The sequence below is a fragment of the Rhamphochromis longiceps genome, linkage group LG23 (assembly GCF_057381845.1).
Source record: "Rhamphochromis longiceps isolate RC_006_pf linkage group LG23, R_longiceps_female_GT1.1, whole genome shotgun sequence".
Taxonomy (NCBI): Eukaryota; Metazoa; Chordata; class Actinopteri; order Cichliformes; family Cichlidae; genus Rhamphochromis; species Rhamphochromis longiceps.
The window spans coordinates 18,369,477-18,394,699 of NC_140578.1; the positions used below are offsets into that span (position 1 = coordinate 18,369,477).

The window sequence follows — 25,223 nt, forward strand, 5'->3', positions numbered from 1 at the left end:
ACAACCTTAAACCAGATGGTTAAACACTCCCCACCACCAACAACTTGTAGAACACAGAGGGACACAATCAGCTGCTGAGCTTAAGTAACCAACTCACATAATCAACCATGTGCAGCGTCTTGATTAGTTAAATCTCTCTGACTGAAGCTTTGCTCAAAACTGGCTTGAGGCAGCGAATGTGGGACAAAAAGACAACACAGATGGACAGACCAATGGTGGACAAACAGGTGGATGGATGGATGGATGAATAGTGCATGGACATTAAAGTATTAATAAAAAATGGAGGGACACAAAAAACACCAACAAGAGCTGCAGTGGAGGTGAAAATGCTGCAAAAGCGAGTGAAGGGTTAATGATGAAACACAGAAAGACAAACAAGGTCTTTTTTACCCAATCGAGGTCGGGACCATATGGCCGGTTTAGGTGGGGAAATGCCCCGGTGTGGTTGTCCATTTACTGTTGGGAGAAAACTAAGTGTTATGAAGGGAAAGAAACTGTCTCTGAAAACTGAACCTGATGAGAGGACAATCAACCAAGTCCTTTTCTAACCAAATAAATCTTCTTTTTTTTTTACTTGTCTTGACTATTTGGAACACCTACTTTTCCCATTTTTCCCCAACTTTTGTCCATTTCCTTAACTGTACAGAATTCCTTAATTCTTGTCATGGATCAGTTATGAACCAAAGATAAACCTTAATGTGCATTATTTATTCTGGAAGCAATATAAAATCCCACTAGTTGATCTATTAAACTTTTAGCCAAAGCTTTTAACGGACTTGTTTGGTTGTTCACCTGAAAGGTTCATTTAGCAGCTAACAGTTAACAAAAATGAAGTTTCACAGCATTTAATCAGAAAAAAGGCAAAAGTAAAATTGTGTTGAGGGGTGATGAGATGCGAAACAGTGTTGAGACACATAAGAAATTCTTTCTTAAAATTGAAAGAATAGTGGCATAGAAAACCATTGCAAAAGCCCCCAAAATGTCTCAGACAGTAACAATAGATGGGAAACTGGAAGATAATGAGTCCACAAGAGGCAAAACCAATCAGCGTTGATTAGAATATCTCAAGATTCTACAACCTAAATAGTAGGTATATTTGATATTTCAGTTCTTTTTGGTATCAATTTTTATCGACTTGATTTTAGAATCTAGAACAAGAGAGAAATATAATCAATAAGCCTGTAAGTATTTTTCCAATTTGCATTTGACTTGAAAAGAAAAGTCAAACTTAAACTTGAGTACTTGAAATTAGATATATTTCATGGCTTAGCCTATCAAAACATTTTCCCCTTGGACAGTAAAAGACAGCAAAGCAGCAAAGTGAACATAAAAGAAACAGGTACAAGGAGGATTACCCCCAAGTTTCCCTGAAGTTGGGGATGAGTTACTCGATCTAGAGGAGGGGGAGTGGGGCTGTCTGAAGCCATTAGAGAAGGGAAAGAGAGGGTTTCTCGATGCAGGCCTCATGGATCCGGTAACTGTGGTAGCTGCTGGGTTGTAGGGCTGCAAGGGCAGCGATGGAGTGAGATTTCTTTTGTTTCCTTGACCTAAAAGATCAAAAACAGTTGCACGGCCTGTGTTACAGTCTGATCTGACCTTTATCTGTGTTGGCAGACAAGCGAGCTTGCAGCAGCCCTGTGCAGCATCGTTAGTGATGGACCATTAAATCTGATGTCATTGAATTTATGGAATAAATAAACAAATGAGCATGATGGGACCAAGATGATTCTTTAAGCGCTCACAATCTTGAAAAACCAGTCATCGAAGATGCTGATGAATTTTGATAACTGGAAGATTGTGTGCTGCATGCAAACACCAGATGAAATGTGCGTGAAGGTGATACTCCTGGATTGAGCAGCCATTCCTGTGGAAAAAAACCTTTAGCACTAATTTCACTGGAAGCTGCCTGGAAGCTCAAGGGAAAGAGATGATTGCAAATTAACAGCAGACAGACATAGCAAGGTTGCTTTTGATTGCAAGATGAAGGAAGCTGTTTGTGAGGTTGTTATTACCCCATGTGTTAGTTTTGGCCCGCTCATTGGCCAGTGCTGATCTCAGCAGTGATGAGCCGTCCTGTGATTTGCCAACAGCTGTATGAAAAAAAGAAGGTTGAACACTAAAAAAAAAATGAAGGCCTTTTTCAGTTTGAGAGATGGTCTGCATCCTGTCAAATTAAAACCTGAAAATGTAAATATTCTTCTTAAAGTTTGCCAAGCAGAACTGACTGTTGAGAAGGTAAGACACGAATGGCAAGACTTTTTAAAGCCTCGGTTACATTTGGATTCAAAGTGCATTTAAGAAGTAGGATTTGACTATGAAGACTTATCACGAGCTCTTTCCTCAAAATCTTACAAAGGTGGTGTAGAACCTAAAAAAATGTATGTGACCAGTGTAGGATGTGCTGTCTTTAGCCAATAGTCCACCAACTCCTGGTACCAGATCTTTTCACATAGTGCAAAGTACATCTGGCACTTGCCTTGGTAACAGGGTGATATAGTAACAGTCGCCAGGGCCCTTTGACCTCAAATGAGCAGTTTACGGAGGCAGAAATTAAATCTAAATAAAAGTAAGTATTCAGTCAGTTATGTCTCAGCTGTCTAAAAAAATACATTTAAAACCAACCAATTTTGTAGAACTGCTATGATTATTTTCAACACCTTAGGTAATGTGTGATAAAAAGATTTTAAGATCTATACATTTTTTAAAAAGTACTTTGTTGACAGCAGCTGAGTGTGCTACATTTCTTTGTAAAGTTCAACTGTTGGATGAAACTCTTATTTTTGTGGGCCCACACAGTTTAAAAAGAAAAGAAAATACACTGATTCATTTGGTGAAAAGAAAAATTAAACACAGAACATTGTTAACTATGTTCATACTCATTTTTGAAGAACAACATTGCATTACTTACACCCCCAAAAGGCTTAGATATTGAGAGATACAACATCTCACAGAAGCAGAAAGAGGATTTTTTAGAAGAAGCCAACTTTTGAAAAGAACATTTGGCATTTTTGGGACAGAATATGGCAAATGCAGTGAAACTATTTGCAGATGATGCTTTTATATTCATGGACACCATACACTGAGTCTAGAACATTTTTAAGTATTAAGCGACATGGATAGACAAGACAGATATTTTTCAACCAAAGCTGACTATGATAAAACTGTATGTTTTCTAAAACGTAATGATTATGTCACAGACAAAAAAAAGAAAGAAAGACAAAAAAAAGATTGTAAGGAGGAATTACCAGTGGGGTTACGAGGCTTCTCAGGTGCACTAGTGGGTGCCTTAGTGGTTTGCACATGACTGGAGTCACCTCTGGAGGCTAACTTAGTAAGAAGGACGGCTGTGATGTTGGCATGGGGGGCTTTGGTGGACAGAAGTTTGGGGAGGGCAGGAGTGGGAATATCCGCTGGTTGGGTGTTGTTGTTTCTAATTGTGTTTCCTTTTTCTGGGATGAAAGAGAAGAGAGGTACTGAGGTCATAGGAAACTGGTCAGTGTTTGTTTTTGCACGATGTGTACACTATGATATAAAATAAAATAGACATGCATTTTGACTAATTTCATCCAGCAACTCTGGAGAAATTCAAGTCATCAGATACATGTCTTTCAAAACTGGAAAGTTGTTTAGCTTTTCTGTCAGGATAGGACATGGTATAGATACTTCATTTGATACTAAATAAAACATGTTCATAATGAAGGGTCCTCACTGGCTTATTGGTTGGTGATATGCAGTAGTGTGAAAAAGTGTTTGCCCTCTTCCTGATTTCTGTTCTTTTTTATGTTTGTCACACTTAAATGTATGAGATCATCAAAAACTGTCAATATTAGGCAAAACACAGAATGCAGTTTTTAAACACAGGTTTAAGAAGTCACTTAAATAGCACCCGCCTGACAGAGTGGAATAGACCAAAACATCCTCAATGTCATACATTATGATGCAATCCAAGGAAATCCAGGAACAAATGAGAAACAAATTAATTGAGATCTCTCAGTTTGGAAAACATTATAAAGCCATTTCTAAAGCTGTGGGACTCCAGCAAACCACAGTGAGAGCTATTATCCACAAATGCAAAAACATTAAACAGCTGTGAACCTTCGCAGGAGTTGCCGGCCAAACAAAATTACCCCAAAAGCACACCGACGACTCATTCAAGAGGTCACAAAAGACACCATAACAACATCTAAACAACTGCAGGCCTCACTTGCCTCAGTTAAGGTTAGTGTTCATGACTCCACCATGAGAAAGAGACTGGGCAAAATGGCCTGCATGACAGAGTTCCAAGACCACTGCTGAGCTAAAGAGCATGAAGGATTGTCTAAGTGTTGCTAGAAAACATCTTTCTGATCCCCAAGACTTTTGGGAAAATACTCTGTGGAGTGACAAAATAAAAGCTGAGCTTTTTGGAAGGTGTGTATGCCATTAAATATGATGTAAAGTAACACAGTATTTCAGAAAAGGAACTTTATACCATCATTAAAAATGGTGGTGGTAGTGTGATGGTCTAGGGATGTTTTGCTGCTTCAGGAACTGGAAGACTTGCTATGGTAAAAGGAACCATGAATTCTGCTCTCTACTAAAATATCCTGAAGGAGAATGCTATAACATACTTGGTTTCTGCAACAGGACAACCATTCAAAACACACCAGCAAGTCCACCTCTTAATAAAAACAAAATGGAGATTTTGGAGTGGCCTAGTCAAAGTCCTGACCTCAATCTGACTGAGATGCTGTGGCATGACCTTACAGAGGCAGGTATTGCTCAAAAACCCTCCAATGTGGCTGAATTACAAGAATTCTGCAAAGAGGGGTAAGCCAAAATTCCTCCACAGTGCTGTAAAAGACTGATTGCCAGTTATCGCAAATGCTTGACTCCACTTGCTGCTGCTTGTTCCAGCTATTAGGTTTAGCAGGAAATCACTTTTGCACATGCAGTTTTTTTTTGTTGTTGTCCCCCCCCCCCCCCCCCCCCCCCCCCTTAATAATAAACACCTTCATTCAGAAACTGTTTTTTGTGTTTACTTGTGTTATCTGTGTCTAATATTGAGTTCTTTTGGGATGATCTGAAACATTGACGTGTGACAAACATACAAAAAAAACAGAAGATCAGGAAAGGAGCAAATACTTTTTCACACCATTGTATTTAGCCAGCATTTTCCTGTTGTAGATCAAGATCTAATATTTCTGTTAAAACCAATTAGAAATCTCTGGTTTCATACCAGATACCCAGCCCTAGATTCCACAAGATTTGTTTATTTTCAAACAGATGCCTAAAGAATTTGATTTTGTTCCCTATAATCTCGTACCTCAGAGAAATACAGAAAAGTTTGAAGACATTGTACTTTGGGAGGATTTTGCAGAACGACTTGTGTTGGCTTTCCTGGATGGGAAATTCCAACCACGTCTGCGTCTGAACTGGCTGACATGCACTCCTGACATGCAGACTGACTGAAGAGAGCGGTGACTTGCAACAAGTAGGATGGGGACAGCTGGACAGACAGACAAGAAGGATGACAGAGGAATGGAGGAGTTCTGACTGAAACTGGTTTACTTTAAATAGCTGATGGTTTGAATATAATCTACATATTTAATGATAATGCTGTAATGTTGAGCCCTTGTACCTCTCAGAGGTAAAAAATATCAGGTATTAATTGAAAAGTCTAAGAAAGAGAAATATCATTGATCAAAGAAAGCAGCTGAAAGGAGAAAAGAAAATTGATGATGAATGCTGAAGCATGATGGCTGTCATATACATTTCAGCAGTGTGGTTTGAAAAAATGAGCTGCAGCTACTTTTGGAATGGGCAGGCCAAGGGGAACTTACTGATCTCCAGGGACATCATTTCCTCGCCTTGTTTTGACTTTCTAACTGGGCTTAAGACATGCTAACATGCAGCCAATCTCAATAGCTGCACACCCCACCTCCACCCCTCCCAGGTGCACCACAGGCTCAGGCGAAGCAGGTAAAGATGGACTGCAAATGAGTGAAGCTGATGATTAAAGAATAAAAGAGCGTCTGTTTCGTTACCCGGGGACACGTGAGGAAATTTGGGCTCAGAAGAGCCAGGCACAGGGATAGTTTCCTGCTGGCTCTCGGGAGGTGCTGTTGGAAATAACACGGTGGGTTTATAAGAGGAAAAATGTCAAAATTAAAGAGGATAGGGTTGGAGAGACAATCAATTCTTTGTGAAACCTAGTTTGGGAAAAGCAGCCATTGGGTTAGACTGATGAGGCTTTTTATAAACAAATCTTCAACATCCTTTAGTGCTGTGAATTTCTTACTTTTCTAACATTTAAAGAATGTTGGTATTACTATTATTTGCTTTCTCACTTTCTCACATCTGCAATGTGAGGATTGAAACTGCATTTTGGTGCCTGTTTTCCATCAGTGGAACCCTTTAAGGAAGCTTTTGTGCTGTGTGAGAAACTTCTCTGTTGCCCAGAGAGGAAGAAAAGTAAAAGTATGCAGACAGGGAGAAAAGAAAGAAAGAGCGGTAATCACCAAAGGACGTGCGTGGAGCTCCAGGGAACCCTGGGTTTTTGAACAAAGGAGGTGTTCGAGGGCCCGTTCCGTTGTGGAGGGCTGCAAACAAGTCAACAAAGATGTTAAAAGAAAAACAATGAAATGGTTCAGCATGAGCAGTTCAGCAGACAGATGTCTAAGTGCACAATACAAGACTGATGTTTTCAGAAAGATGAGCAGCTATTATATTTGGTGCATAAAGCTTTTGGCTTGAACTTCAGGATAATTGGAAGTTGTTGTTTTTTTCCTACTGCAAAGTGTGAGTGTTTCGAACCAGCCTGAACCTGTTTTGTTGTGGTGGCCTATGAGAACACATTACTGACTGTACATACCTAAACTGAAGTCAAACAGATTCCACAAATCATGCCAGGAAGAGATAATGACTGAACAGACTATATATTAATTAAAGACAAAATCATAAATCTTACCATAACGAGGAGCAAAGAGGGGCGTCTGTTTGTAAAAGAAAAAAAAAAGAAAGAACAAAGAATGTCAACTTTAGACATGTTTAAATCAAATATACATAAACACAAGGACTCCTAAGCTCGTGATGCACTGCTTTGAAAAATTTGACCTCAACCTTTAAATTCTGTGGAAACCCAGAGGTAATTTTCCTTTAATGAAGACTTATTATCTTCACCTTTAATTTTATTTACAATGTTTTTGTATATCTTCCTATTTTCTTTCTTCAAGTTTTATTAATTTAAGAAAACCTTTTTTGCATATTCATTGCCATAATACTTTACATTAAATATGAAGTAAGCTTACTGACCAAAAACAAATACACAAATTAAAAATATGGCACATTTTTTGATGTTTTAGAATTTAACCATAATAAATAGCCATAATTATACAAAAGCAAACAGTAAAAAATGTTATTAATGTCACATAAAGTAAGCGCAGCATAGTTTGTTCATGTTATTATTTACTTCATTAAATATTTTTCAAGTACATTTTGAGGTATTTAAGTAAATATAAAGTTTGAAGCAGTCTATTCTACATGTATCCATGATTTAAAAATTTTAAAGGTCATCACATTTACATCGCAGATGTAGTAGCATTTGCTTTGTTACAGTACAGCAGGTTACTTACCCCCAGCTTGACTGGAGGACTGTTACGTGGCTTGTATGATTTCTGTCTATTTTTATCTGTGAAAAAAGTGCAGAGAAAAAGCAGTAAAATTAATCATTATTATTATTAAAGATCGATTAGCCATTGCTTTGCAAAAAAAAATGATAATAAAAACTTTTCTTGGAAGAGATTGTAAACTTTTTCTTAACATCAAAATCAAGGCTTGATGTTTTCTTTAGCTTGAGCCTTTATGATTCCAGTGGTGACAAGTACGTAAGTAACTCCTTACTGCCCATGCTGGTGTTGTGGATGACCGGTTTGCTCCATGTGCCACTGCGGTCATCCTTGTTGGAGCGGATGCCAAACTCATAAGGCGTGTTGGGTTTCAGGTTATCAATGACTGTGTCGCTTGTTGGGCATGTCTGGTAGATCCAATTCCTGTTTCTCTCTCTGTAGCGGATAGTGTAGAATCTGATGGAGAAAAAGGAAAAATGCCTTTACCAACAGCAAGGTGGTTAGATTGTCTGAAAACTGCCCTTGGAGCTCCTCAGAGTTCTATTTTTGGTCCATTGTATTTTAACTTCATATGCTTATATGTAATGGGTTTTTTGGGTTTTTGTTTTTTTTTTAAATTCTCAATAGCTTGGTTGTGTTTCAGCAATACATCGATTTGGCCATGCTTACATTCATTAACTTTTATAAAACACAAAGGTTATCTTTGTAATTTACCCAGAGGAAACAGGTAAAGCAGCTGATCTAAACATGTTAGCAACCAGCTGCCTAATTCGAAAAAATACAAAGAAATGGGTTAATTAGGCTGACAGTATCACACATTTCTGGAGGAGTGACTCAAGCTCCTCATATTTTAGGTTTATATTGTGATAAACACAAATAGCAAGCCAAGTATTTGAAAAAAATTAATGCCATAATACCATTATGGTAAAGATTTTTATCAAGGATAGGAATAAAAATTACCTACAGATACAGCTGTGTAAAAAATGTACATGTTTGTCTACAAATTACAACTGGTGTGTATTTGTATCCATTGAAAGTGTACTGTACATAAATAAATCTTTGGCTAACCAGCACTTACCACAGTTTAGGGAATCACAAAAATAGTTTTTTATTTATTTTACCTTTTTTTAAATTAGCTATTAAAATAACAAAATGCTTATAGTTACAGACTGAGGACAAACTGCCAGATGGTGTCCCAAATAATGGAACAAACTCCCCTGTAAGTCTTTGCTTTGGCTGCTCTTTGTTAAAGAGGCAGGTATTAACAGGAACTTGTGTGACACTGATATAAAGTTCATATGCAATCCAAAACTATGGCCACTATCTTACTTAAGCAGTTTGAAATTGTACTAATATCTGACCAACTGTTTTTATACATTGCTGTTAAGTGAAATAATGCTTTGAACTTTCAAAACTAAAATCAGAGAGATGCTTAAAGAGCCCATTTAGAGCTGCAGAACAAAAAGAATGTGCTTTCAAAGTGCAGCTTTTACATTTAATAGACTTTGACCCACTTTAAATACACTATAATTTTGTGTCTAGTTGATATTAAAGGGATTTGAAACTATATAAGGAGCCATAATGTCTGAGATTCATAGGTAGAAAAACTGGGTTATGCAGAAGTAAACAAAACTAAATCACTGATGACTGTGGTTGCAGGTCTGCTTCGTAGACTGTGCAAGATGTGTTCGGCTGCATCTTGTCAAAGTTTCCCTGATCACAAGGCTGAAGGTTTCAGAAAGCATCGAAGTGTCCCAGTGGTACGACATATGGATGACATACACAATCCAGTACCAGCGTCTTCATGCCGTGCGGTTTCTCTCTGGCTGCCTGTATCCACCGTGACCTCAGTGTGGAAACAACTTTGTCCATTAGGTGTTGTTAATTCTGGCGACCACAAAGCCAATCTCCACTTTCACTCCTTCAAGTTCTGTTTTTCAGAGCAGGGATCCAAAAATCTGAGGCAGCAGCCAAACCCTCCACAGATGGAGCTGACATTAGGTTTTAATAAGACGCCCAGAGTGGCAGAGGACGCCTAGGTCAGGCTTTCCAATGGCTCCTCCAACTTGTTTGACAGGGAAGGAAAAATATGTATTATTAGAGGCAGCAGAGATCAAGGGGTGATGGAAAAGAGCATTGGTGAGTCTCAGTCGGTGTAATATCACTCAACACACTGGGACAGTTCAAGCTCAACAGCAGTGGAGATTTCAGGGTTGTAATTTATCATCTTGATTGGTTGAAGGTGATTTGTCTCTGAGTAACGTCGAGCTTTGGAACAGGGCTTTCTGGTTGTCCATAAAACATAAAATACATGAGAGGAGGTAAAAAGCTTTCATGTTCACTAAACCAAAACTGGTTTTATGATGAATCTGTGACATATGTGAAGTTACTCATCATAAAGGTAAACCCCAAAAATTAATTTGCAATATTTTACCAGACTATGAACTGTTCCTTAAAATATCCCTGAAAGCTCAAAGCTTTAGAGACAGAGCTCAGTGTACAGCTTAGACAAAACATGCAATCAGCATTGGGACAACAAGTGAAGTTAATCACCCGTCTTCCAGACATTCGTTCATGATGTTCCCTTCATAGGGTGTCTTCAGATAGTTTCCCCAGGACAGTAGCACAGCGGTTGGGCTAATAGAACCAATCACCAGGTGAAGCGGCTTCTCCAGGTTCACTTTACCTGTTGGGACAAGTGAGTACAGAGTGAGACTATGTGTTGGCCTGTTTATCAGTTTGAAGCCCACATGTAGCTGCCAGCATACCTGTGCAGTGTTTCTTCACATCGTTAGCTGGGATTGGTTGGACGGCCACCAGGTACTTTGGTTCTGCATCTGAAAAAACATGTCAAATGAGGTCAGGCTTTGTGATGTACACCCAACAGAATGATGCAGACAAAGAAGAATAAAAGCCAACAACAACAAAGTTGGATAAAACCACAACACACAGTTGCAGACAGTACCATTTTTTTTTTTCAAATAGTGGTACAGTTACAACCTGTACTGCTGCAACTACCATGGCAAGTATGTTGCAACCTTCCCTACAGAAACATGAACATCTCATGTGGGAGTTCATAGAGGCTGAAACATGTGAGGAATTCTGCACTCTCTTATGGTGATTATGTCATGGCGGGTATTGTTGCCCCCTCCCTCCCCCACCTTCCTCCCACACATGGACAGAAAGTAGACACACAGATGTGAATGATTATAGATAAGGAGAGAGTTTCTTTGCTGAAATACAAGGATGGCAGTTTAAACATCCACATGTGAAAACACTCACATCTTCTTTCATAATAATCTGATTTCCATCCAAGTCAAATGTTTTCTGCTTTTGTTCTTTGCGTCTTTAACTCCAGAGTTCAGCCTCAACCTTTTTGTGTTTATCTGTCATTTTTTCTGTTCTCACCCACATGCACGGTTTCCTTTTCCAGCACAAACTCATCTCTTAGTCTGACTTTCTTTAGTCAATTTAACAGTGCAAAGTGTGGCTTACATACAGGAACATTGGCCTAGATCCCCGTAAAAATAAAGAAACTTTTGTAAATGTCTGGGAATCACTGAGAACTCACTGATATTATATTCAGCACACATAACTACGGCACTATATGTATCATAAAACACTACAAAATATAAAATCACAAAAGCTACAAAGAGTTTTAAAGAGGTGTAAAAAAAAAAAAAAGTATTACAAAAGTTATGATAAAACAGTTATGATGTAAAAATAGCTACAAAACTGCAAAACAACTAGGTGAACGCACCAGAAAGTCTTATAAAATAACAACAAAGTTTTGTAAAACAGCTATGAAGTGGTTTTAAAGAATAAAAATTACAGGTCAAAATCATTTGTAAGCCTACACTGAAAATCATTGTTCCTTTCTTAGTGACCTTTGAACTCCTCCTGATGACTGAGCTCTCTGAGTTTCACTCAGTCATCAGTGTGAAAGTAAAAGTTCCACCCTCACTTATTAAACCTCTCTGGAGACCTTTTTAAATGATGAATGACTGTTAAAGCAGCTGCTGTTTCTTCCTGCCTTTAGCCTGGACACCATTCAGCTTTTTTATTTATGACCAGTTATGGGGGAGGAACGCCTCACTGTCAAACTGAGCACATTTACTCTGCAAATATCGCCTGATTTTTGTGATCAATAACTCAGCTCCTCATATTTGATTAATATTTCAGCCATCTGTGCGATCAATATGGTAATTTCTTCCTGTATCACGATGTTCTGTAGCATCTAACAAAGCCGCTGTCAGCTGATGAAATGCTTCTTTATCACAATCTCCTCATTCAAATGACTTCATTTAAAATTACAGCGTTTTCTGACAGTTCTCTGGACTGAGTGATGTTTAACTTTTTTTCCAAAAACAAACCAGTGTCTTTGTTGGTTTGAGAGGAGACTGTATTCATCTCTACAGGTGTAAACATGTCCCACCCCCCAAATGGCCCCATCTATCACATGCCCTAAACAGATTAAGGATTTGTCTGTATTTACCAAACCATCCTCCAAACTTGAGCCAAAATTCAGATGTTTTTAACACCATACAGTGCTACTGTTTCTCCACTCTCGTGCAGTAAAGTTTAAATTGAAACAGCAACAGTTTGCCTGCAGAGGAAATGGTGAAGTATCCCTGAGTCGTCATGAAGCCATGTTTGTGTCTCATGTGGCTAAAAAAACCAAAACCCCGAAACCACCGGCAGCATCGGATTTAAAGAGTCAACACTGCGGTTGCAGTCCTCCTGGATCTGCTGATGGATGATCCTCCATTGAGGGTTTTTAAACAGGAAGGTAAACACCGCAGGAAATGTTTAAGAGCAGTTCTGATACCACAGTCCCGCCCAGATCGTCAAACTGACATGACATGACCTTGAGGCAGAAGTGGCAGTGATGAGAGATGAGTGGTGAAAATGAAGAAGGAGATTAAATTAAAATTCTCCCAGAGGAGCTCCAAGATCCTCCTGTATCTAACTGTTTATATGTGTTTATCATCTGTCTGCTGGATTTAATTTTCCCACAGTGAGGAAAGTAAACATGACATGGAAGAATGGGATACCTGATTTTCCCAGCAGCACATGAACTCAGCATGTCTCATAATGCCAAGAAAGGAAGAAACACTTAGATCTGAATTATTCAAATCAAATAATCTGAAGATGTTTGGATGTGTGGTGAGCTGTCCACCAAACCTCAGCCAGATATTGCACAGTTTGAACAAGGTACAAACCCATATGGAAAAGATATAAATAAATCTTATAAAGTTTGTATCTGTCTTGTGTGAAACTTATATGAAAAGCATACAAGAGTGAAAACAGATATAAGATCCTTAGAAAAATTATATAAATGAAACTTGTATGTTTTGGATACTTACTAAAACAATATATGAAAGTGGCCACATTCATGAGTAAATCATATAAGCCTTATATGATTCACTATATGAAGTAGGCCACATCTGATGCAAGTCTTTTATAATTTCTTTCTATTTCTTTTCCATATGGGAAGCTACTAAGTAAAGAAATGAAGCTCACAATTGATGAGAAAAGCTTTTTTGTTCACCGAACCTAAGCCAAATTTTAAGTCATATTAATTAATCATCAATGGCAAAATATATTTTATGTCATCAGAAATATACCAAGAAAATCAAAGCTAGACCATGCAAATTCTGGCAATTTTTAATCAGAATCATCAGAATCAGATTAGCTTATTAGTCTCAGAGGAAATTATGTGGTCACAGTTGCTCAAAGAGAGTCAGAAAACATACAGCATCCAAAAGACTAAAAAAACAGACCATAACTTAATCAAAAGTTGGAACTTCACTTCCATATCTGACTTAAGTATCTTTAATGCGATACACAGAGAGACTGGAGTAAAGCTGATGTTTCTCAGCAAACTACTAATGTTGTACCAATTTATAACACGAGCAAAATATTATGCCAGAGTTCGGATGTTTTCATCAAAGCCAATCAAGCAGTTGATGAGAAAATTGTCTTTAAAAGTTTGGGCTCTTTTTGTTGAAGTCTCCACCAAAACTGATGCCAACTTTTAAGGAAGTTCCATCAATCATCTGAGGAAAAACTACCACATTTATTTTTTACCAGAAATCTATCCAGAAAACCAGTGCCAGACACTCTGGCACAATTTGGCTATTTCTACCATAAGATTTGAAGAAGAAAAAAAGACAAAAATTTAGCATCACACGAGTAAATGAGGGCCTGTCTACCAACCTTCAGCCGCCTCTTCATCATTGAATTAGTATCTTAGTGACCCACACAGAGAGACTGGAGCAAAGTCACTATTACTGTACATTAATCAGAAAAGTAGGGACGCAGTGAATAAAGTATTTAAAATAGCACCACTAAACCTCAGCCAACGTCTGTGTAATTTTAAACATAGTATGAAACTACTTCCAGCAGGATGAAAAAAAGCTCAAAGCTGATAAGAACTGCAACTGCATCTAAAATCAGTAATGTCATTCATGAACAGCCCAATTTAGTTGATTTCAAAGAAAGTACAAAGCTAAATTTGCTACACTCTCATCACCAAGAAATTAAGCTCTCAAGGCTAAGAGAACCTGGATAAAAACATCCAAAAGGCAAGAAAAGTTGAGCGTTTTGGCACCTGTCCATCAACCGAAATGTTGTAGCCTCTTGACTTCTAATTCTGCCAACATACACGGCAATACTGAGCAAATTTTGGGTTTTCACACAAAGGATCACCACAAAACCTCAGCCAAATTTAGTCATATTTTAATGTTTCATAATGCCAACACGATAAGCAGTTTTGACCCAGGATTTATGTTTTTTTCACTTCCACATCTCTCACTAAAGCAAATGTATCCAAGACCATAAACAAACTTCAGCCAAATCTGGTGCTTTTTTGTGAGCATAATGCAGAGCCAATATTTGTCATTAGATGATAAATGGGCTTTCCTGCTTGAGGAGAAAAGTCCTCATAATTCTGGTCTAAATTCCAAAAGCTGCTGCAGTCATTTAGTCCCAAGTCTGCAGGAGTGCAAACAAACTCATCCTGCATGAAAACTGGTGTTGAAGGATGACTTTCAGCCGGTTTTCTGTTAACCCTCTCACTGTGGCCGATTATATGCATCATACCATCGCAACTTTTAGAGCTTTCTTGGTGTGATGGGATAAAAATTCTTGGCTGCGCTTCAGAAAACGGATCAGAGCCACCTGCTGCTGTCACTGTGAGACTCTGCTGCTTCTCAAAGCTTCTTACATTCTTCTTTTCCCGAAAGTATTCCTACAGAAACTCTCACTTTCCCACGAGTGTAAAGCTTTAGACATGGAGGTTTGGTGGTCACACCGATGCAGAAACAAAAGTTCCAGAATCAAAACAACACAAAGTCGTGGTTTGGCACAGATTTAATCATCTCCTCATGAACCTGTTTAATGTTTTAAAGACAGACACTAATACATTCAGCTTCTGAGAATTGTATAAAGGGAAAATATTCGGAAAAGGGAGTGGAAGGTTTCATTTTGCCCAAGTGTACTATTTTTTTCTAATAAACTTTTAAGGAAATTCATAAAGATCTGCTGCCTTTTATCTGCAAAGACCATCTTCATCAACAACTTGATACTGATTAAAACAAATGGAAAAGTAGATTGGAAAAGAAAAACATTATAAATATGCACATACTGTAGATGAAGAAATATTTGTGGGTCTTACCCATCTCAGTCTCGTAGGGCTGTCCGTTTTCAGGCAGCTGGATGAACTGTTTGGAGAACATGCTGCTGCCGTAACCCAGAATATAACCCTCTAACTTCACATCTGGACTTGGACGCACAAACTTCATCACAATGGTGTCACCAGTGGCGTTGATTCGAACCTTCATGTTCTGTCGACGCACTAAGGAAGAGAAGAAGCAAGACTATTAGGGAATATCAGGAATTCAACAACAAATACTCAAGGTGAGAAAAAATCATAACATAATCAAAGTTCATGTAATAAAAATTTACAAAGTCAGAACTGTGTGATACATTTCAAAGACATTTTGGTTTTTGACTCAAAAAATTGGTACCAAGACCAGATTTAAATGTTTCAAGACCAAGCTCTGATTTACTAAGGCATAAATATGGGTTGAAGACCCACTGGCAACATCTGGTTGATAGGTAAAAACGACTGCTAATGAGTGGTTGCTGGCTGTCTCAAGTTGAAATCAGTCATAAAAAGGGTGGCTGTAGCTCAGGTGGCAGAGCAGGTCAACCACTAATCAGAAGGTTGGTGGTTCAATCCCAGGCTACCTCCCAGCTGCGTGCCAAATATCCTTGGGCAAGATACTAACCCCATGTTTGCCTACTGGTGGTGGTCAGAGGGCCCGGTGGCGCCAGTGTCCGGCAGCCTCGCCTCTGTCAGTGTGCCCCAGGACAGCTGTGGCTACAATGTAGCTTCCCATCACCAGTGTGTGAATATGGGTGAATGACTGAATGTAGTGTAAAGTGCTTTGGGGTCCTTAGAGACTAAGAAAAGTGCTATACAAATGCAGGCCATTTACTATTTTGCTCCACCAAAAATCTCTTTTTGATTGCTTTGGTCACTAACAGGTTGCTGCAGTCACCCATAATTTGCATCTAAAAAATGCACTATAAATTAAGTTTCAAGAAATTGAAATGTATCAAAAACATTTTATATACATAATAAAAAACTATGTTAATTGGAATAACATTTCATTTTCCAATAGTCATGTTGCCATTTCAGTTTTTCTTTTTCTTTTTTCTTTCTCCTGCCAGTGTGCCACTGAGCTCTGTCAAACCCAAACAGGTAGTATCAGATCAATCTGATGATAATTACAGTTGAACACTTTGCGAAATTAGCACAAACAGTTAGAGAGGAACCATTTGTTTTAGCTTTACAGAAAAATCAAAGACCAAAGTGGGGACAGACAAGGACTCAAACTCTACACCAGCTCCAGTGTCGCTCTGAGCTTTTACAGTCAATCATCTTGGATATCAAGTAAGAATTCAGAGTTCAACCACATTTCACTCTAAGTACAAATTAATTAAATAGTCTTTATGAACACAAAGACAAGATACTTAAATTTTTAATTCAAAAAGTGATTGAAACATGGCATGTTATCGAATCTTCAAGTCAGTCAAATAAGGATTTTCTAATAAGATGCCCAAAACTCTAAAACTGGTCTGGAGAGAACATTTCTACTGCCTATAAGACTTTACTTTTATAGAAATTAGCTTAGAAAGAAATGGGGAAAAATCAACAGTTAAAAGTGTGGCCTATTACTTACTGCAGGAGTTATTTAAAGTTATTGTAACATGATTAAAGAGGGTATTTGCACTCAAAGCTAATCACTGAAGCTTAGTCTAGCCCACTCAGTGTCACACTGTGATCCAGCGGGTACCCCTTTAGCGTCTTTTTCCATGGTGTCTGAAATAGAAACCATGAGACTGTGGCCACATGTTCTTTGCTGGTGTAGCCACTGTCACAGGATGAAAACAAAGGAGAAACTTGTTGCAGATGACAAAAGTTTTTTTCCTAACATGTGGTTTTGCATTCTCAAGGGACTTATTTTAACACAAAGCAGGACCTTTTCCTAAAACAAACCAAGATAATCTCACTGCAACTGAAAAAAAAAACGAGTAAAGGTTGTGTTTTTAGAAATCAAAGGCAGTAAAAACAAACCATGGTGAAAGTTTTATTGATTTAAAGCTCCATCAAACAAAAACCTAAACCATGCAGGTTTAGGTTAGTGCCTGGACCTAAGCAAGAATCTAGACCAAGTTCATAAAACGTCCATAAAGGACACAAACCAGTTCTCAGAATTAACATGTCAATTACATGAACAGCACAATAATCAATCAGCACAGTGTGGATTTTTTAGGTCTCTAAAATAATGCTATTTTCTCTTGGAGGACCAATGACAAAAGAGATCCTATATAGAATCCTGCAACACAGACGGCCAGTGTTGCACGATGTCTTCAAACGAGACAATTTTAAAATGTTTCTTGTTTTTGTTTGCTTTGTTTGTTGTTTGTTGGAGAGAAACCACATTTCCCTTGACAGGTTATTGAGATTCTGTTTTATATGTTTGGGGACGTCATTTTTGGAATAAATGCTATATTAAATTCCTGATGATGGAAAGAGTTTTTAGAGTTTTCCAACACTTTTATTACAAAATGAAGCTGCCAGAAATTTATTTCAAAGAGACAAGAATTATGTCTGTCAATTTTCTTCTTCTTACCCAAAGTTATATTCAAGACAATCCTTTCCTCAGGTTTTCCAATTCCTCCTGTGGGATCCTGAGAGAGATCCATGGGATATACAACTGGTTTCATGATATTGGTGTACGTTATGGTCTCCTCAGAGCTTGGCATTCCATGCCCAGAAAACCTGGGCTGGTGTCCAGAAGGCATTTGGATTAGATGGCCAAACCACCTCAACTGGATGAATACTGGCTCTATTCTAAGCTCTGTCCAGTTTATAGTCCAGTAACATGGAAGTTTCTGACTGGACTGAACATTCCAGTCTGAAGATACAGTCTGTTCTGTAGGGGAAGTCATGCTTTGATTACATTTCATGCTGAGATGGATATCTCATCTACAATCCACTGTCTGTATATCTCTGTTTTTCATGGGCTTTTACGATTTCCCTCAGAGCCTCTGCTCAAGCAGTTAATGAGCATGTTTGGTGTCCAGTGGCAGATCCTCCTGACCTCTGTCTGCAGGGTTCAAGTGCATCATCATGGTCCACACTTAAAATTTTAACAAGGACAAAATGTTTCAGTCCTGCAGGGTTTTCTCTATAAACTTTTTATTTTCCAGGCCCCAGAGCTCTGACAGTGTCCAAACACAGGAAAGCACGAGGAGGTCCAAATTACTCTGTGAATAAGCTGCTTTAAACCAAGCCAGCATCAAACTTAGCCTCCTCAGAGTCAGAACTCACAGACATGAAACAGATTTGACTTCCATTTCCTGTGCATCATTATCTCTGATAATCCACTCAGAAACTGGAGAAAAGACGTTCAGAAGCTGCCTGGGAATCAGTCTGTTTTCAGTTTTCCTTTAGCGTCACAGTAACAGTACATCAATGAAACACTGTAAACTGAGAGTTCAGCAGACACTTCAACTACCCGCGAAGTGATACAGGCTGAGAATGTCCAACTGTACCCAAAACAAGGTTATTTCATGTGAATACACCAGAAGAACTCAAACTTTGACCTGGAAAGTCCTAAACCTAAAATGGCTGAATCAGCAGGACTTGCAGCCTCTTTAAGTTTTCCACATCAGCCAGGGTTGCTTGTTTTTCCAACACTTTCCCACCATTTAAAGAGGACCGACTTGCTTGAACATGATGAAGCTGTTAAGAGCTCATCTGCATTTGGTTTTCTCTTGAATCCACACCAGGAAAACTCAATGACGAGGCAATCACACATGTGACGCTTCATGTTCCTCTCCGTGCCTTCATGTGGCTTTCCGAGCTATGGTAACATTCAGACTGGCTTCTGACGAACTGCAAACCAGTCCCAGCATAACGAACCTGTTAGCTGGATTTTTGTAAGGTTTCCCACATGTAATCCCAAAAATTCCTCTGTCTTTAAAATGTTTCTACTCTGAACACAGAACTTCACTACACAGTTGTTATTATTCTCTAGCTTCTGATAATCTATCTTATCAGGTAGATCTTGTCTAGCTGTCACCACAATGCAGTATCTCAGAAAATTGTAAGGATTTTTTATATACCGGTACATTTATGATCCAAATACAATGCTCATGTAACGCTGCAAATTTGTAATATTACAAACAAATTTGTTTGTAAAAACACTGTATTTAAAAATGTCCAGTTTTTTTTAAGATTGCTGCAGCAACTTAATGTGCACCAATTTAGGTGCTGCCCCTTGCTTTGTGTGGTTCTGCTGCAGGTTTATTTCTGTTAAAAGGGAGTTTTTCCTTCCCACTGTGGCCAAAGCACTTTCCCATAGGCAGGTGATCGGATTGTTGGAGTTTCAGTCTTTTCTTTGTGTTATGTACAGTCTTCACCTTACCTTCTTGATATAAAGCACCCTGCGGCAACTGTTGTTTAGTGCCATATACTGTAGATAAAACTGAACTGAAACTGAATTGTAATGGTGTTGCAAAGCCCATGTAGATGATATTGAATGCTGGAATGTTGACAATTTTTGACTTTGTAGGTCTTTAACGAAGATTTATTGCCTCAAACCTTTCATAAAAAACACTGTGATCTGTAAATTGTGCTCCTACCTTTTATGATCCAAGTATCTCTATCAGCTGAAGCCATCAACTGAGGCTCTGTGATGTTTATGTGAGCGGTTATTCAGCCTTAAATAGAGGAAGGTTAAATCAGCTGCTGCTGGAAGACACATCCTTTCATAGAAGTGACTACAGGTTAATGTGGAGCCCAATTGAGCAGTTTGAAGTGATAAATTCCAGCAGAGGAGCATTTTTCTGTTTCTGAACTGTTGTTTTAGCTGATTAACTCTCTGTGCAGAAGCTCAGTGGAACAATCAGGTCTAATTAGGCATTAAAGCCTCCTGCGAGGAACGGCATGTGCCCAATCACTAGACAAGTGTTTTCTTTTTTATTTTTATTTTTTGTAAGGTTTGGATTTTTCCAAGCATGTCATTGTGTTCAAGTACATCCAGTCCATCATCTTGTCTAGGTTTTCTTTGGGCTGTTTGTTCATGCAGATCAGTATGAGAAAAGCCTGCAGAGAGGCCAACATGCTGGACATGTGGAATCATGTAGCTCATTCTTGGCACTGCTGTTTGGCCTGTCGAAGGCGGAGGGATAAACCTCAACATCATGACAGACATCAGCCCCCCACCCCCACGGAAAAAAAACAAACAAAAAACAGTGCTTAATATAGACGAGGGTTCCCCCTCCCAAAAGCATGGACAACATATCCCAGCTGCAGCAGTTTTCTCGGTGTGTCAAACTCTTATATCTCTGTAATGACTCTCATTTTTCCTTAGGAACAAATGGACCCTAATGAAGAGACATTAAGTACAACAAAATACCACAAGTACCCACGAAACCAGCGTCAAATGGAAGAAAAAGTACTCCAGCAAGTAACCAAAAGTACTATAAAAAATCTTAAAATAAACCCACAAACAGTAATAGCTCAAAAAGCTATCAGTGTTCTCATCAACTAACATCATCACATGTGCTACATTAAATACCTGCAACATTACAAAAGACAGTCAAAAAAGCATAACATTTTCTATAAATTCTTACAGCACAGAGCCAAATGCCCAGAAGCACAAAAAACAACCATAAGAACTCAACAATTACCAACAAGAGTACTAAAACAGGTCTTTTACTTCATCTTACTACAAGAAAAGGGTATCACAAGGAGGTAAAAGTACAGAAAAATCACCCAAGTGTGCAAAATATGAAAACCAAAGAACAAGTACTGCCATGTAGTATAAAGAACTATACATTAACTATGTCACCAGGTAGCACAAACAAACAGTAATGAACCAAGTGCATCAAAGTAAATATAAAGCTACTCTAAACTTACACTGCTATGAATCGGAAAGTACCACAAAACTGCTCAAAATAAAGTACCAAAAAGGAGCACAAAGTCCTAACAAAGGCTAAAATACTACAAGAAACCAAACTGTTACATCAAAGTACTGTGGGAAAAAACAATCCAAAGTACTATAAAACGGCATCTGATCCACAAAGAACACATAAAGTATTACTATGCACAAAGAGCAGCTATAAACTGCTCATAACCCAGAAAGGTTCCAAAATAACTACCACTAAGAATTACATTAGAAGTACAGCAAAACATCAAAATGAACTGAAAGATAATGTTGTACCAAAAAGTGATACATGAGTCACTGAGTACTGCAACAAAACATGAACAATAAACCACCACACAAGATGCAGTATTAGAAGGTACTGGTCGTAGTCGGACGACCAGAGAGACACACATAACATTTTCCAGTTAGCAAAAGAAATCACCTGCGTGCAGTCTGGAGTCTGTTTCTGCACACACTCAGTGTGCAGCAGCTCCTTTTAAGGGAAGAAATGCCACCAGACAACAGAGCAAGCCAGCTCATTAGCAGCAACGGTAAAACAGTGTGGTGGAACTCAAACAGTCGTCTGTGATACAGCACAGGCCCCGGTATCTCTAGACCTCCAAGCGTCTGCTCCTGCTGCTGGCTTCAGTGAGGGTTGTTATCATCTTTCAGGTGGGAAATCCCCCCAAAAGAAAATACACAAAGAACTAAAACATGCTGAAACTCAACTTTAAGCCTGAAACTGATCCTGAAATAATCTTCAAAGTTATTTATTTGAAAAACTCCATGAGAAAAAGACTGCACATTGATCCTGCACCCCCTTTTGGCCACACCTCCAGATGGTTTTTGTGTAACTGGATTTAATTTACTGAACATAAAATGTTAGTTATCATGAGATGTGTCACGGCACCCTAAAGGTAAGCTACGAAACAGCATCAAAAACCCACCCACTCATACAATTAAAATTCATCAACTAATCAATGAAAGTACAAAAATGTTACTTAGTGCCCCCTGCAGGTCACCTGCAACTGAAGTTACATTTGTAATAATTAAATCTGTTTGTGTATCCGACTCCAAACATGTTGGCTTCTCGAGTAAAGCTGGACATTTTAATGGGGAGTCTGTGGGGACTGACTAACTGCTGGTGCCTCAAAAGATATTGCATGTTTTAGCATTTAAGTGGGGACTAACCTTGGGTTGTTTTTTTTTTTTTATATATAAATGACCCAAAAAAAAGGCGAAAAAGGGGGGCCCCTTCAGGTCAACTGCAACATTATGTTAAAAAAAAAAAAACTCAGTTTGGCTGCTTTTAAGGGGAGAAACAGTTCAAAGAGAAACCAAACAAATTAGAGAGGTATTTAATAAAAATGAAGAATAGAGAAAAAAATTATTGTTAGTGACACCTTATCGTTTTACACAATAAGTCAAAAGAGAAATCTTTTTGCAATATTTCATGGCATTTCTTTGATAGGACAAGCTTTACATCCACTCTGAGTTTGCACAGGGAAAAATGTGAAGAAACAGTTACACGTGCAAAATTATAACCCTCGAATTCTATTTGTACCTAGATGTATTCAACGAAAATAATGGGAAACAGCTGTTTTTTGAAGCAGCTGCCCAGAAAACTAAAACAGGAGTTGTATGGAAGTTTAACAATGACAAAACCCCTGCAACTGGTCTTTGTTTTACAAACACTGAGAGCCCCGTAATAACCTGTTTGGCTAGTTAACTTTTCCCTTTAAGAGCTTCGGTATAAAAACTGAATCTAACAGCTGTATGTGGGCGTGGCCTGATGAAACTGTTGTCAAGGATCCCCCGAATCTGAAACAAAGCCAGCTGAAACAAACAAAATCAAAGCAGGACTTAGCACGAAACTTGTTCCACATTTACACACGTGTCCCTGTGTGCTTCTTATTCTTCACCACATTAATTACATTTTTGCTCACTCTGTACTTTTGCCACCAATAAACTTCCCTATAAAGAAAGAACTGCGGAAAATATATGCAAAAAAAGATAAAACAAACTGGAAAAAAAAAAAACCACGGAGCTCCTCCAAACACATCACTCACTCTCTCTGTCCCTCTATGTTGCTCTTGGCTGTCTCTCACCCGGTGAGGTAATCTTCTCTGAGCTGTCACGTCAGCCCACCGTGTCTCTCTGAATGAGGGGGATTTTATCATCTTACATAACATAAAAAGCTCAATGAGGCAGAAAAAAATGACAGGTTATTTCATGAATTAGCCCCTCCTCCCATCGGGCCGGGGCAGGCACAACCTGCAGCAAAGCCTGGCTGCAGGAGCTGACAAAGACACCGAACCAAAATCCACCTCAACACTCAGCCAAAAGGCAATCAGGAAAAGGCCAAAATGCATGTATTATAAAGTGTTCTGAAAGAGTATTCTGTCACTTCTCCGCAGCTGCAGACCATTATTGCAGCCAAAGAAGCCGAGTCAGCAGAAAGGAGAGAACGCACTGATGACAGAATCAGGCAAGCACCTGCAGGCGAAGAGCTGCACAGGTCATTAACGGCACACATGGCAGATTAAGCAAGACAAAAACTCAAATCTATTCACAAATGAGTCTTTTTTTTATGTGCAGGAACACTGAAGGATAAGCAGGCGCTCCAACCAGGGAAATCTGCTAATTCTGCTAAAACTTGGGACAAGTAGCAGCATGAAAACGCTGTTCAGCTCTTAAACATTCAGTTTCCTCAGGGTTTCCTCATGTGTCAAAAGATTCAATAAACTCATCACATTGAACTAATTTGGACACGTTTGAGATATTTGCCTGCCTGCACCCAATCATCATGCTGACTTTAGCACTTCTAGCGTTGTCCTCATAACTTTAATGCTTTCTCTTTTTCTCTTATGTTTATGCATCTTCTGTGGACAGATTTTTCATCCCTACTCCTACTTTATAATTTAACCATTTATTTTCACTCTTGTGTACCTGCATTGCTTCCTGCCTAAATCTCCTACATCCATTTACTTTCATCTTTGCACTTTTCCACATTTTCATGACTTAAACCTGACTTTTTTTCTTCTCACACCTCACGACTTTTAATTATTACATCCATCCTGTTTGACAGACCCACGGACACATTTTTGTTGCTGCAAACATTATTCTACATTTGCTGTATTACATTGTTATCAAGTTGATGCCACTTTGTTTCACAACTATTTGTTTCTTTTCTGTAGACATTTCACCCACTTACTTCCATTCTTTTAGCATTTATTTCTGTACATTTTCCTCATTTATTTCAAACCTCCTATTGCTTAGTACTACTTGTAAGCATGTCACCATCTTTTGTTTCACAACTTTATGCCAATCTGTTTCATTCATGCATGAAATGAGCCATTTACTCTTTTAGTTTTTGCATTTTTATTATTACAGCTCTGTTACTTTACTTATTTCTGCTCTCTTTCATGCCCGTGCTACCCCGTTGACTTCCCATTACGCTATGCAACTTGGGTTTTTTTGCATGCCGTTTTGTGCACTTGCCTCTGATCCTCTGTGCAGGGATGCCGCTGAGGAGAGTCGTGCCCTCGAGCAGCAGCAGGAGGACTCGGAGGAGGGGAGCGATGCCCGGCATGACCTCTCAAAGCTTCAGCTTGCAGGAGACGAGGATGAAGGCGAGGATGCAGCCTCTGGGATTAGCCTGGAGATGAAGATGGGGCGCAGATTTAAAGGATGAGGAGCAACCAGGTGCTGGACAACTTCACTAAGTGCCTCTCCCTGCAGTTGGTCAGTCGGACTTAGGACTTGTTCAGCTGTTGGACGTCCTCGCTGTGAAGAGGGGGACCACTGAAACGGCAACATCTATAGCTTCTGCAGGTGGGCGTGGCCTGGAAGGCATCTCCAAGCCCCACATACGGCCCTCTGTTACTGTACATGCCCTCCTCTCTCGGCAGCCTGCACCCCTCCCTTTTCTCTCTGGACCTCAAACATGATTTTTTTTTCTCTCTCTCTCTTTTACCCCCTCTCTGCTTTTTTCATCATGCACACCTCCTCCTCCTTCCTCACCCCTCCCTTTCCTCATTTTGTTGTTTTCCAGGGTTTGGCTGTTGGACACTTCAGAGCAGGAGGTTAGCAGCAGGCTGTGATCACA

General features: G+C 39.0%; 1 protein-coding gene across 2 annotated transcripts in view; it reads right to left on the reverse strand.

Moving 5' to 3' along the window:
* abi3bpb (ABI family, member 3 (NESH) binding protein b) overlaps positions 1 to 24,896 on the reverse strand; it is a 34,289-nt gene extending 9,393 nt beyond the window's left edge. The window contains exons 1-13 of one of the 2 annotated variants that reach the window (XM_085399558.1): positions 24,617 to 24,896; positions 15,286 to 15,465; positions 10,376 to 10,444; positions 10,161 to 10,293; positions 7,882 to 8,063; positions 7,614 to 7,669; positions 6,950 to 6,974; positions 6,501 to 6,581; positions 6,027 to 6,101; positions 3,246 to 3,449; positions 2,013 to 2,090; positions 1,356 to 1,547; positions 391 to 456 (exon numbers count right to left, since the gene is read on the reverse strand). In XM_085399558.1, the coding sequence (XP_085255684.1) occupies positions 391 to 456; positions 1,356 to 1,547; positions 2,013 to 2,090; positions 3,246 to 3,449; positions 6,027 to 6,101; positions 6,501 to 6,581; positions 6,950 to 6,974; positions 7,614 to 7,669; positions 7,882 to 8,063; positions 10,161 to 10,293; positions 10,376 to 10,444; positions 15,286 to 15,465; positions 24,617 to 24,707 (1,432 nt within the window). In that variant the 5' untranslated portion in view covers positions 24,708 to 24,896. Of the gene's footprint in view, positions 1 to 390; positions 457 to 1,355; positions 1,548 to 2,012; positions 2,091 to 3,245; positions 3,450 to 6,026; positions 6,102 to 6,500; positions 6,582 to 6,949; positions 6,975 to 7,613; positions 7,670 to 7,881; positions 8,064 to 10,160; positions 10,294 to 10,375; positions 10,445 to 15,285; positions 15,466 to 24,616 lie in introns of those variants that run through there. The other variant, XM_085399556.1, reaches the window with a different exon arrangement.
* Between the last annotated feature and the right edge of the window lie 327 nt (positions 24,897 to 25,223).